This window comes from Bacillus rossius, chromosome 3 (genome assembly GCF_032445375.1).
Source record: "Bacillus rossius redtenbacheri isolate Brsri chromosome 3, Brsri_v3, whole genome shotgun sequence".
NCBI lineage: Eukaryota > Metazoa > Arthropoda > Insecta > Phasmatodea > Bacillidae > Bacillus > Bacillus rossius.
The window spans coordinates 98,382,423-98,397,646 of NC_086332.1; the positions used below are offsets into that span (position 1 = coordinate 98,382,423).

A 15,224-nucleotide genomic window follows, 5' to 3' on the forward strand; every position below is an offset into this window, starting at 1 on the left:
TGTAATTTAATAACATTGATGTGTGTAATAACAAATTAAATGGGGATATAATTTAACTTAACGCCTAAAACATATATATTCTTCTACTTATTACTTCTTTAGATTCTTCCCGTCAAACCAAGTTACAGCACTGGACCCAGAAGTGTCTTGACTTAATAAACAATGCATATTAAAATGTTACATAACATTCGAACCATTGTTTTTATAGTAATGTCATTTCAAACATTATCACAAGAATATAATAATAATTGGCTTTACATCCGGAAAATAAGCTGAGTGGACCATAATGAATACCATTTAGGCTACGTATTAGTGCGTGAAATTTACCTGACTTGAAATACTTCAGCGTGACAAGCATAAGCAAAACAATGTCACCTGATACTGCTTGCAAGTGATGAGTTAGTTTGATATTTCGCGAAAATGTTTAAAGATAGCTTAATTTTACAGAAATCTTACGGGCCAAGTAATTTGGCAAAATTTCTGTAGTTTCTTCTTAATCCCCGGGTTGGAATAATGTTTAACAGTGTGCCTTTTTTTTTTCAAATACGTAACCTTCTATCAAAAGTAGTACCGAGGAAAGTGGAACTTAGGTAAAATAATAGACTCGCTTTCTGGATGAATCGGGTTTGAATACTAAAACCTAAATTCTGATTTAGGTATTACAAAGTTTTCCTGAAATCACTCGAAACAAATCCTGGAATTGTGTTTTTACTATAGGCCAATGCCGATTACTTACCCTTGCTTCCCTGACTTGCATTGTGTCTGTTTGCAATGACCTCTTTGTTGACAAGGGAAGAACCAAAATAAACGAAATAATAAAGTAAATACATCTTTCAATTGTGCAGGTACTGATTTTCATTTGCTAAGTCTTCAGCAGGAAGTCTATAAATACTAGTTAATCAAAAAAGAAACTTTGTTAACATGAACCAGTATTCTGAAATCAATCACGCAGGAAAACTTATATGTGGAATACCACTTTCTCTACTCACAAAAAAGAATTAACGCAGCTCCGTTTGGCGCTTTGCGGCAGACGATAATTTGTGATGTTCGCATCCGAGCGCGGTTAACTGACTAACTTTGGATCTAAAACCAAGGCATGACAGGCTATAGATAGTGAGACCTGGATGACAACATAATAGAGCTCTTAAATTTGATCCTGGGAGGTCTGACGTGGATTGCGTTGGTGATAAACTAGTGGTGCCATCATCTTAAGATCCCATGCTTTGCTAAAAATATTCCTGTTTGGTATAGCTGGCTGTGTTCCTCGTTACACCAAACTCACTTCGGGAATATAGAAATGTAGCTATCAGATATTTCAAGTACTCTCACTGATAAAATAATCTTTGGTTGATGTAAACAGGCGAGTTTACGAAACAGTTTGTTGGGTCAAGTATATATTCCCTTCTAAAATTACAATAAAATGTATAATTGTTTCGTAGGCTTTAACTACGTTAAAAATGAAGAATTCACCAACGTTTCGTTTGATATTTCAGCACTCATCATCAGGGTAAAAGTCTCCTGAGACTATTCGCCACGAATATTTTATTTAAGTTTACAAACTTTTCATTCAGTTTAGAGGATTCGGATCTAGGTTCATCGAAAGTGCAAATGTGGGGCACATTGTCGTTAGCCGACACTATCTTCTGAATGTTCTCCAAACAAAGTGTCCCATGGATATAAATCATTCCATTCTGCATCCAAAAGATGTTAGGCACCTGTTGGTTCTTTTTTAATAACCTTTTATTTGCTTCATACGTATTTATTTAAGTATGTAATGGAAAATTTGAATATGATTTTGTCCTCCTTCAAAACGTCGGTTTAACTCGAAATTTGGCGTACTTATCAAGGACCGATGACATTTATATATTTTGATTCTTTTATCCTTACTAGGATAATCAGGGTTAGCGATTTTTTTCCTTACTGGTAGTGTCTTTGCCGCACGACCAAGAAGGGAAACTACCAGGCGTCCCGATCAACTATTTCTCGGATAAGTTACCGACTTTGAATAAGATGAAATTTTTTTAGAGGGAACCTGAGAACCAGCTATCTCATCAAAGGGAGGCAGCAGGCACCCAAATTGATCATTTCTCGGATAAGTTACCGACTTAGAATTATACATGAATGACTTCCCGATTTTATTTAAAATCAATGATTTTCATATTAGCATATTGAAAATATTGTGTACTATAGTTCTTCAACACGCTATATCGAATGTATATTTTAAAAGCAGGCAATATTTACTCAAATTCACTTTAATAGTAAATTGATGTAATAAAGAAAAGTAACTTAAAAATAAAAAAATAGTTTGAAAACTAAAAAAGACGCTTTTATAGAAAATCCAACAAAAATTGAAAAATATTAATTACATAAAAATAAAATATAGGCCTACTCTTATATAGAAAATCCCACAAAAAAAAAAGAAAATAAATTTTATTAAATTTGAGTTAAGAATAGTGTAAATAAGAAAAAAAAATCTTATTTATTGCAAAAAAAGCGTGGGGTGCTTTTTAAGATATTATCAAATGATAATTCTTCTACGCATATCTGTCAATAACATATTTATAACTAATGACACCATGCACCCCATGATTTTTTTTGCAATAAAATACATTTTTTATTATTTACACTATTCTAAACTCAAAATTAATAAATTTAATTTTCTATTTTTTAGTTGATTTTATATGAAAGAGTATATTTTAGTTTGTTAAAAATATAATTATTAACTCGTAAGTACATTGAGAATGTTTACCTTGGCATTGGTTTCATCCTCGTGATAATTATAGTTATTATTATACTCACCCGTAACTCCTGGGTATACTGTGTGTTGTCACAGTCGGCATAGGGAGGAGCGAAGGCATCAGGGAAATAAAACACTTCCAAATCCTGCATCGGAGGAGAAAGCACCGCTTGATCCTGGTCGTATGTGGCCTCTACTTCCGTCTCTTCTGTGTGACGGCTAGGAGACTGGTAATCAGCGAATATTCCCTTAACGCATTCCACTCGAGGAGCCGTTGAATACAAGAGCATTTGATGGTGGCAGGTCACCAGTTGTGTGTCACCAGGTGTTGATGCACTCTGCATCTGTTCACGAGTCGACGCAAGCAACATCTCTTCCATCAGAGAAACAGGTGAGAACTGGTGTTGTTGTTGGGAAGATGCCAGTGGCCCATCACGCAGCAGGGCACTGCTAGAAGACGGCACGCCCTGAGGAACTGAGCCGTGCAACTGGTGGTCGGCGGGTATGATCACGACCTCCTCCAGGCCATGGTCGGGCCGACTGGCGCAGCGCGCTGTGGCGGGGCAGCCCCGGCCTGCGCAGGAGGCCAGCATGCGCCACAACTGGCGCAGCAGCCATAGCACGGCGACCAGCAGAGGGAGGCTGACCAAACCAACCAGCACGTACACCATCTGCAACACAAGACACGCTTCATCAACACCACTGACTCAGGTCTTAATGACCTTGTTAACGTAGTGGGAAAACATTGCCGGTGTGCACATCTCATTTTGGGCCACACCAATGTGTGAAATAAAGTAACTAAAGTACATAGGGAAAAAACGTTTCTGGACTATTGCAAAATATTCTTTTGGAAACCAGTTGCCAATAAATAGTTTGTAATACTAAAAAAAATATATTGCAACCTTGTTCAACACATGACTATGGTTATTTTTGCATACATGAAATACATTTTTTTTCTAGATAATACTGAATATTTCTTACAATAATTTACACACAATTTTATTTTTATTTGATGTTTTATTCAAGCATTCATGATGGTTCTTATACATTAAGCCAATTAACAAAGCTGAATATTGTATAGGCCATACGATGTAGTCGTCAAGCCCAGGGAAAAGTTTATACAGTGTGTTTGTGTTTATGTTTTGTAAATAAAACAGACATATTCATGTAAAATAGCAGATATTTGTAAACTTGTACATTTAAACAAAAACAACTGTATCATTACAAAATGTGTTCGTATTAACACTGGGTTTGTATTCTTACCCGGGAATTTATGCTTTGTGTTGTCCCAGTTTCTTCAATAGATAAAGTATTTTGTAAACCGTTCCCGTTTTAACTGTGCACATATACAAGCGTAAAAAAACAAAATATAGAACAATTATTGAATAATTGACGGTCTGTAACATGGTTTAAAAATTATGCTAGAATAAAACATCAATTAAATATAAAATTATGTGCTGATTTTCGAGAGAAATATTCAGAATTATCTCAAAAACGTATTTCATACATAAAAAAAATACCCATGGAAATTTCTCATACAAAGTTACAATAAATTTGAAGTGTTACAAAAAAACATTTATTGGAACTGGTTTCCAAAGGAATCTTGTGTAAAAGTACAGACATTTTTTTAATCTCTGTAGGTGAGAAATGGAGATTATGGAGCAGCATCTGGCCTTTGTGTGAAACTCCTCCAAGTTGTGAAAATTCCTTCTCCAAACAAGACGGGTTTGGAACGAATAATATCTTAGCAAGAGGCGAGGCGTCCTTTTATCACGTGCATATTTTTTGATTAAAATTTAAATACTATTCACGTAAAAATGTCAGCTAAAATATTATTATTTTTTCCATGCTAGTCAATATTTAGTTAATTTTTATCAACAGTTTGCAGCCCCATTCCAAGCCAATAAATAATCAACAAATGCAGGTTACTAGTTTTCGTACATAACATAATAATTCTGCTTCTAACCACGAAAGGATATAACATTTCTGTACTGAAAGTTCTATCAATTTAACAATTTGAATCCAGGAGAATGTGGCACAAAGGTTCGTCATTGACTGGAGCTTTCGTACATTCAGGAAATTTTGCTTCCTGCAACTCATAGCGCTTTGTACATCTGAATTTTAATGCAGTATTTGTTTGTTATTTCATTACTAGTGGGTTTGCATTTGCTTACATTAAAAGATATTTAACAAAAAATTTTGAGCGTGTATTTTAGTATCTACTCGCCAGAGATGTATAACATCTAATCTTAGTAACGAAAAAATTCACGTATTCTTGTGTTGTAAAAACACTTATGATATGAAATTCGCACACGAAGTTTTACGTGGAAATTTTCTAAATATTGTTACGCGTGATAAATTTACACATATTATTATTTTTTTTAAATTCTGGAAGCGAATCAAACGTAGTTTCCGCACACGCCGCTAGAATTCGTTGCTAGAGCAGCTACGTCGACTACCAAAATTTGCGATTTGCAGAGCGAAATGTTAACCTATATAAAGAAACGGCTCCGATAAATGTAAAACAAAATTTAAAAATGTACGAAACTCTGGCTGATTTTCGACAAGGAGTTTTATCACCCTAACAAAAGGCTTATTTTGTTATAAAATCATTTAACAGTTAACACTATACAGTTTCTTTTTTGCTTTGTTATAATTTGGTTCCCGTTATTCGCCACAAATTTCAGCAACGTGGTTATACATATCCGTTCCATGCAACTTTCGATTCAAGTAATTACTCCTACCAAATACAGTATACCGAGAGCTAAGATACACATTAAAAAGTGTGTGTTTGGTTCACATCGGTCTACACTGACAGTGCTGTTGGCAAATGGCGAGTACGGGCGCAGGCGGGTCAGCTCAGTCTCTGTGACTCGCGGCCGGGAGGGAAACAGCACGCGGCTCTGACACGGACACTGAGTGACAAATCTCGTTTGTGTAATTTCATTTAATTATTTGATTATCTTATTTTATTTATAGTTAACAAATGGTTCATTTGCTAACGCAAATTACCCGTGAGATTTTGTAGCTTTTTTCTTCACGTGCTATTTATTCAAATGCTTTACTCCAGACTTACTGACCTATGTAATATAACTTTGGCATCCAAATATGACTTGCACGCTAATTCTTTTTGTAAAAGAAAAAAATTAATATTAATGTAAAAATTACTGATATCCGTAAATTTATACATTTACACAGAAATAGCTGTATCACTGGCAAATAGTGTTCGCAGTAATACTGGGTTTATGCTTTATGCTTTGTGTTGTCCCAGTACTTTTATTCGCTAGTGGTATTTTAAACCGATCTCTGAATAGCTTTCCAGTATAAACTGTGCGCATGAAAATATTCAAATGGTGGAACATATCTTTTCAATGGTTAGAAAAAAAAACATTATTCCATCTACATTTACGACATGTAACTTGTGATTTGATTTCAAAAGGAATATTTGGTAAAAGTTCAGACTCTTTTTAAATCTGTGTCCGGGCAGTCTCCACAGTCTCAGAGTCCCGGGGCGCGAGACAACCCACGCACAAACTCCCGGGTAATCTCAGGGCCAGCAGCTCAGTACTCACCCCCGCTCCCCCGCTGTCCCGCGGGCTGGCTCGCCCGGCGATGGCAGCGCCAGGGAGCTCCACCACCGGACTCCCGCTGAAACAATGCTTCCGACCTCAGGGGCGAGGCATTTCCGTGTTTCAGGCGCGGTGGGAAACCACACACAGAAAAAAATATTTCCCTGTACTTCACAAAAGATTCCATTGGCAAACAGTTGTCAAGAAATAGCTTGTAATCCTGCAAGAAAGATACTGTCACTTTTGTACGACACATGGTTTGATTATTTTTTCGAGATAATATTAAGTATTCAAAAATGGGAATAATTTGATTTTCATATCCTTATCAACATGCGCAGTTAATTCTGTTAAGCAATTAAGGGAACAGTTTACATATAACTTTAACTAATGGAGGTAATGGGACAAAACAAAGCAGGAGTGCCCGGGAAAGAATCCGAACCCAGTATTACAGCGAACACTATCTTGAAGTGATACATTTATTTTCATGTAAATTTAAAAATATCTGAGATTTAACATGAATTTTTCTGATTCATTTATTAAAAAAAAATACTTTGAATTGGCAAAAATCAATCCGGGATACGCTATCACTTTAAGGCGCCGTGTGCCTAGGCGCACATGTCGTGTGCAGCGCTTCAGAAAAAACCACACGGTTCCAAAACTATTCAAGATGTCTGAATGTGGTCTGTTTACGAAATGCATTTAAGAATAAGCTGAAGATTGAAAAGTCATTTTTTATTTCGAATTAACTTTTTAAACTGTGTTTTAATAATAGTGAAAATGGAAAAAAGGCGTGTTTTCGGTATAATTTTTAGGCGAAAAACAACCGGCATAGATTCTTGAAAGTACTTAAAGGATTTGCAATACAAATTTATACTAATTTTTCTATCGTATAATGTTACGGTCACCTTTCAAATTTCACCGTTTTCCTGTGCCGACGAGGAGACTGCTTGTCAGTTCAGAGATGTATGCTTAGAGGCTATACCGCACTAGAAATACTAGCTAGCGTCGCACTTATCATCCCGCCAAACTAATACACATACATTCCCCTTAAAATTGAACCAATTCAGGGAATATTTGACCACCACGCTACCCTGTGAAGAAGGACCTGTAGGATTAAATTTATCAGGTGCAACAGTCTATACTATAACAGTTTCTACACTTGAATGGCCTTCGTAAATGCATCGCGCATTATTAGATTGGAATCCCCCGACAAACACCAAACCATGTGCGACCCGGAGAGATGGTTGAAGACGATGAAGACAACACCGACTTGATTATTCAGACGTTTGTGAAAAATAGTCTGACACGAGGAGATAGTGATGATTATGCAGGTCTCTACCTATAAAACTTCCGCGCGTTTCTAGGCTTGGCTTAACATTTCGTCGACGAATCAGTCGAAGGAGACACACAAACACTCTATGTAGAGATATTTGGCAAGCATTCAGAATAGTCACTGGTAAAAATAATTTCATGGGTTTGCTGAACTACAGTCTGTACTCTAAATTCCAACTTTCTTTAGGTACTTGGGCCGATGTATTTTTTTTATCTGCTTCATTTTAGAAATATTCTTTGGATTCTCTTACTTTAGCAGCAATTCATTAACGTTTCGAACAGTGAGAGAAAAACGAAAGACGAAACCACTTATTTAATAAATGTTTAATTACAATATATATATATATATATCTGTAATATGTTAAATATGATGTCCGTTGTTTAAAAATTATATGCACGTTTTACAATAATTGAAACTTAATATTACACACTTTTATAACCTTGTATTGTATGTAATGTAAAGTCAATTGATTAAGTAGAGGCTTGAAGTATGTAATTTTAGAAGTTATACTCCTTTATGCGAGTTATGTAAAAATGATGAGTGAATTTTTACGATGCGCGCGCATCATACAACGAAATTTTCACAGAAATAGTATACCTACGTGTATACTTAATCCATTAATATTCTCTTTAAAAATAATTAGGGGACATACCTACCAAACGTATTATGTGCCAAATAGAACTTAATTATAATAATATCGTGAAATATATTAGGGAAACTAACATAGTCATAGCAAAGAGTTATTTCAAGTTTATAAGGTAAGGATACTACTATTATAACAATCATAATATGCTCTTTCTTTGCAGGAGTCGTAGCACTGTAGTTATAGTGCAGCACGGCTTAAATAAATTAATAAGGACGTTCAAAGTTCAGCTGGGGAAATTTTTTTTACTTTCTTTTAAATTAAACAATTACTGGATTATACAAATTGTACTTCAAGAAAATTGATTGTCTATAAATAAATTTTATTGTTCATTCTATTGCTATAATATTATTTAAATGCATAGTTCAGTCCATTGTATTGATTATTGCATATTATGTAGACCTAATTACCTCTTTGTTTTTTACTTAAAGTAATATTAATTAATTACGTTTGTTAAGAAATGAATTTCCAGGTATTGGTATAAGTAAGAAAAAATAAAACTTTTTCAATTCCCGTAGCGAAACTATCTTTTAACACCGAATAATTCATAGTCACCTAACTTGTGCGAAAACCTTTAAGTATTATCTTTAATGAATTTTAACAAGGTGTGAGGTATCTTAATAAAATTACTGGTCAAATACAGGTCTAAATCGGGTTATCAATTTTTTTCAAGTCGTTTAGATTTTTGTAGAAGTTTCATTATAAATAGCTAATCTGGTAGCGAATTATAGCGGCAGTTGTGGAACTATGTATCAGTCATGTTCAGAAATTTAGTTAAATTAAATACAGGTCAATATTACTAAAAAACAATTATTCGTTAATATTAGTAGTACAATTTATGATCATTACCTTTTTAACGGTAAGTTGAACTGTATTTATATAATTGAGTTTATGTTCCCATAAGTATAATTTATCTGCATTATATATTATAAATGTTTACATTACTTAATAAATAGTTAAAATTAATAAATTAAAACAAATATTTAACACGTTTAATGATTTTCATTATCAATTAAAATTTATCTTGATTATTACTAAATTAAATCATTAATTTTATACATATGTTTCTATTCATATTTGTAACAATAAATTTCAAAGTAGTTCTGTGTCATAAATAAATAATTTGTTGTCTGTAAAGTCGGTTTACGGACGATAGTTTGTGACAACATCATAACAAAACATTGAGATAATGATTGCGTACATTATAAATAAAATTGAATCATTTTTATTTTAATTAAAGAATAAATACTTAAAATTATACTAGTATCAGATTTTTAAAATGCAACAATAATTAAACCTTTATTGCCGAAATTGTTGTTCTAATAAGCGATGAAAACCACATTACCTTTTCACTTCACTTTGTAAACAGTCGAGAGGAAGAGAGATGAATGCGGCGCAAGCGTACATTGAGCATAACTGGACACAGCGTAAGGGAACATTTTGCGTAATGGGACACAGTGTAACGGAACAATGTCCGTAACGGAACAATTTGCCTTGCGTGCAGCCGGCGTTCATCGATTTACTAGACGTTGTCACGTCATAAAAAAATGCAAAATATAATTGTAAAATTATGAATTCCTAATACTGTTAATAATAAATATCTGAGAAGCAGGCTTAGGCACAATTTATTGCGGAACCCTTGTTTTTATTTTGTATTGAGTTTTAATCCTTGGTAACAGCGAGGTCAATATTATAATCGGGGACACAGTGTACCGCATTCCAAGAATACGGCAATAATATTTCTATGAAAATAGACTATACACCTAATTATGAATTGGTGCAAGTGTTTTATTTCCTAGTATTATCTTAATCAGTGTGTGTATTTTATGTCCTACATGAGCGTTATCAATGTTGTTAAATGAATAACCTGTATTTTGAAAAGAAATATTTCTGCCAAATTGTATAAAAATATTTGACGTGACAACGTCCAGTAAAACGATGAACGCCGGCTGCACGCACGAAAAAGTGTCCCGTTACGCACATTGTTCCGTTACGCTATGTCCCGTTACGCTCATTGTACGCTTGCACCGCATCTATCTCTCTTCCACTCGATTGGCCTATGCGTCCGAGGAGAAGAAAGACAGCGGCAGCACACAACTTACATCTACACGTGAACTGTTTCACCGACTGTTTATAAAGTGAAGTGAAAAGTTAATGGGTTTTCATTGCTTATTACAACAACAATTTCGGCAATAAAGATTTATTATTTTTGCATTTTAAAAATCTGATTACTATTATAATTTGAAGTATTTATTCTATTATTATTAAAATAAAAATGATTCAATTTTATTCATAAAAGTATGCAATCATTTAATCAATGTTTTGATATGATGTCACGTTAAACTATAGTCCGTTAACCGACTTTACAGACAACCAATTTTTTATGATTACATTAGGATTCTAATCATTTTATTTCTTTTTATATAAATGTATTAAACATACATATTATTTATACCGTATGTACGTGATAACTTAGGACTAATTTCCCTCCGATAAATAGAACAAAAAGCATGTTTATAATATATATAATTTTTTTAATATACTCGTATTGTCGCATTCTAAAAGTATCTCATTTTCCCGCAAGTAACAGGCGTCTCTAATAGTAGGATGCGTTTCTCTGAAACAGCCTGGCGATATGCAACTCGCTGAACACTTTTGTGCACGTAATTGCGCACCCATAGGCGTTATTGAGTCTACCTGCAATTCATAAACACAAGATGACGTTTCCATGACTTTTATTTGGTTTTTTGCAACTTAAAGATAATTTGGTGTGTATATATGTACAGGTAATACGACCGTGATATGTGCTAATTGAAGTTGTCAACTACAAAGATTTTACATTGGAAAAAAAAGAGCATCATTTTTAAATTTTTGAGAAATAATATATTTCTGTGGTTTTTGTTACTCATATCCACATCATAGGTATTTTACATTATTGTTTTATATTTTCCATAATTTAAATATTTAAAAGATTACTTTACAGGAAATAACACTCACAAAAGCTATCTTGTGTTTGAGTGTGATTAGTGTGCTTTATGTTTACGTGCATTAATATTATTATTATTATGGATAAGATTTCATAGAAAAATAACATTTTAATCATGCATATTGTATTCCACTTAAACTGTCATAAAAAAAGTATGTTTAGTAGTGTTTAAAGGTATATAAAATTAGATTTAATTGAAAATTTTTTTTAAATATTTTCAGAGAAATTAACTTACTTAATTATGAGTGAATTAATATTATTTAAATTATTCGGCTGTTAATTTACTTATAGTTTTGTTACTTACATTTTGTAAATTTTAAACGTAGAACATTAAAATTAAGGTGCTAAAATTTTTGACGTGTAACATCTTAGCTCACGGTATACAGTATTTGGCGGGAGTAATTTCGGGAATGGAACGGAAGTCACATGGAACAGAAATGTTTAACCAGGTGCTGCCATCTGTAGCGATGGCACGAACCAAAGTTTACAAAGCCATATGACAACCTTATGGTACTAACTGTTTAGTGAATTTTAACAAGTTGGGCAGTATTTTAATAAGATTCCTTGTCAGAATCTGGTCCAAAGCCGGAGATAAAGTACTTTTCAAGTCTTTTTCGTTTCTATCGGAGCCGTTTCATAACATAGTTTAACCTTTCGCCTTGGTAATTCAATGATTTGATGGTCGACGTAGCTGCTCCGATAGTGAATTCCACAAATAATGTAGCTGAAGACACAAGTTTCGTATATAAATTACTCTCGACATTATTTTAAAGAATTCTACGTTAAATTGTTTGTCCGATTTTCTTATTTTTTATAAGGTTATTTGCAACACGTGAACACATTAATTTGATCGTTACCTAGGTTAGATATTACACATAACTAGCAAATATTGAAAGACTCGGTCACATTTTCCCCCAGTAATAATATTGTTTTAATTGTTACATCTTTTAACTATACTACGCCCCAAGAAACCAAATGTCACCCTGGCGGAAAAATACTAATAAGACTGAAGTTGTACAATGTGTGCAAGGTTGTCTACCCGCCAGGGATACTTTTTTTACATTTTTGATCTCATCGTGCAGAATAATATTATGATAACAAAGGGTTCATGGGAAGATTTCAAAAATTCCTTTTTTTTCAGACAGTTTTAACTGCTACAGAAGAATAAAAATTTCAAAACTATTCTTCTTTCTGATTTTTAAGTACTCCCTAGCAGTATTACGCATCTTTTAAAAGTAGTCAATTGAAAACTTAAAAAATAGCGTTAAACACGTTACACAAGGAAATGTAATGGATAAATGTTGCCAAAATATTTTATTATAGTTGTGCAAATCGAAAGTCTTATATTTCCTAAGAAACTTTTGTGTAACGTGCAAAATAAACATGCTTTTACTCAATGTCTACCAAAATTTGAGAAACTATGATTCAAACTTGCTTCTTAACTTAAACCTTTAGTATTCTGTAATAAGGAATTGTAAATATTCTATAGTTGTATTTGTAAATCTACAAGAAGATATTACTGATACTCTTATCAGTACTATGTTTTTAAAAGTGAAATTTTTATTGACTTTGTCCTGACAGCAGACTCTAAGACACTAGAGACACTAGAGACACTAGCCTTAAGTTCCAGACGAGGCGGGCTGACATTCAATCCTAGTCATCCTGATTTCTGTTTTTAGATTTTACCCTAAATTTCTCCAGACAAAAATCTGGGATAGTTTTATAAATATGCAAATTTGCTGTTCTGTTTTGGAGTGTTATGTATCATCGTCTATACGCTGTAAATTTATTTTGTAAATAGATCAGTCATATTTGTAAAAACGTATGGATATTTTTTAGTATATTTATATTATAACACCTGTATCACTTCAAAATAGTGTTCCCAGTTTATAAATATTTGCCCGGATTATTACTCTTGAATTTATGCTTTATGTTATCCACATAACTCAAATAATTAAAGTTATTTGTAAATCGTACCATAGTAACTTTCCAAAATTAACAGCGGCATAATAAGCATAATAAAACAAAATAAGTCAATATGGTTAATTATTCTATTATCATTTCCTGGTTTAAAAAAATGAATGAACGAAACATCAATTAAATATATAATATGCACTAATTTTCGTAAGAAATATTCACTATTATCTTGAAACACGTATTTCATACTATGTCTTGGTACCTGGTTTCCAAATGAATCTTTTGTAAAAATTAAAAATATATTTTCCTTCTGAAATGACTTCACTGTCGACAAACTCTAACTAAAAAAATTAACTTTAAAACTAACTGCGTAATTTAAGTTAATTTTCTGCTTAAGGGGTTAATATAACTGAAAAATCAGTGAATTTCTCTGAGAAACAATATTCGATCTTGTGAAATTCGCAGCAAGAAAAGTAGAAATCCTTGCGAGTCATTGAAATAATTACAAGCAATCACTGATTTAAATTAAAAAATTAAATAAAGAATTTGCTGGTTTTTTTTTTTTTTAATTTGAGTGAGTGCGATTGACACTCCGTGATTCAGCGAACGAACCATTCGACTCATGTGAACCGAGCTTAAGGCGGTAGATTCTAAAAAAATTTGGATTCTAATATTTGGTGTTTTTTGCACTTGATTTTAAATAAATTCATGATATAATCATATATAATTGTTTATCAAAGGCATTCCTTGCTAAAAAGTCATTGCTTAATGGTGTTTATGAACTTCATGTTCAACATTTGTGTTAGTCCTAATAGGTACATACTGAAAGCATATCATCGTGTGGCAAACAGTTATGTAGTGGTCGTCTTGAAGCACTTTACTTCTAGTATATAATTTATATATCAATAAAAAGGTAATTTTTCCAAAACACTGAAAAAACTAAAGTTTTAATGGTTTTAGTAAAACTTTTATTAATTTATTAATGGTATACTAAAAATAAATTGTTTTAAGATGAACTTTACATACGAACGGTTAAATACAAAGCGCCATACCACATGATTGCATGGCTATCTGTACCTGTAACGATTGATATAAATATTTGCCATTGAGTTGATAAAAAAAAACTTTAAGTACAGACATATTTAGTTACATTTTTTATAAAAATATAAATGATTAAACTATGAATTTATTTAAAATAATGTGCAAAACACGAAATATTAGAAGCAAAATAATTAAGAATAGAGGTGCTAGGTGTTTGACTCACTTTGCTGCCAATTTCGAGAAAGCTTATGTTTGATGCGTGTCTCGGTAACAAGTCACTAACTAACCAACTAACTAACTAACCTGTAAAACTGCGGCGTCGGCATGCACGTGCAGAGTTCAGCAAACAGTACATCGATTATTACAAACGCACAAACGCGCAATTTTCTTCGCATCTTTTTATCCGCTTTCACTGCAACACGAATAAATCGCCTTTGCAAAATGACCAGAAATTGGATGCCAATAGCTTTGTTTGGAACATTCCATTGTTAAAATATTTGACCAGAGAGATTGTTGTTTTCAGCCCAGACTGCATTTAGTTAGCCGTTGCTTACAATGATGCTATTTCAGAATAATAATTCTCAAAGAAATAAAAAAAAAGTATAAGAATAGTTCCTTACGTCACATCAGTTTAGAACAAACAACAAACTTGGGCTTTTAAATTTAAATATGCCTCAATAGTAAGTCTCAATATTCGCTGTTTTACTAACCAATATAAAATTAACAATTTCAGAAGGAATGATATGTTATACGTATGGAAATGATACCGTAACTGGGTCAGGATATATAAAATATAAAAATTAATCAAAACAACATAAATGTTTTAAACATTCCCATATCTATAATAATGGACGTGCTCTTAGTGAACAAAGCTACCATTTGTAAGTGTGAATTGTGCTGCCAATAGTAATTTTTCGGCACAAATATAAATTAGAATTTTGAACTCTACTCTTAACAGTAATTTTATATCTTCCTCACCAGCGGGGAATCCCAGCATC

At 33.0% G+C, this 15,224-nt stretch overlaps 1 protein-coding gene across 1 annotated transcript in view; it reads right to left on the reverse strand.

Annotated features, from left to right (window-relative positions):
* LOC134531346 (uncharacterized) overlaps positions 1–14,681 on the reverse strand; it is a 105,891-nt gene extending 91,210 nt beyond the window's left edge. The window contains exons 1-3 of the mRNA XM_063367044.1: positions 14,530–14,681; positions 6,310–6,385; positions 2,800–3,408 (exon numbers count right to left, since the gene is read on the reverse strand). Of these exons, the coding sequence (XP_063223114.1) occupies positions 2,800–3,408; positions 6,310–6,385; positions 14,530–14,621 (777 nt within the window). The 5' untranslated portion in view covers positions 14,622–14,681. The remainder of the gene's footprint in view (positions 1–2,799; positions 3,409–6,309; positions 6,386–14,529) is intronic.
* Between the last annotated feature and the right edge of the window lie 543 nt (positions 14,682–15,224).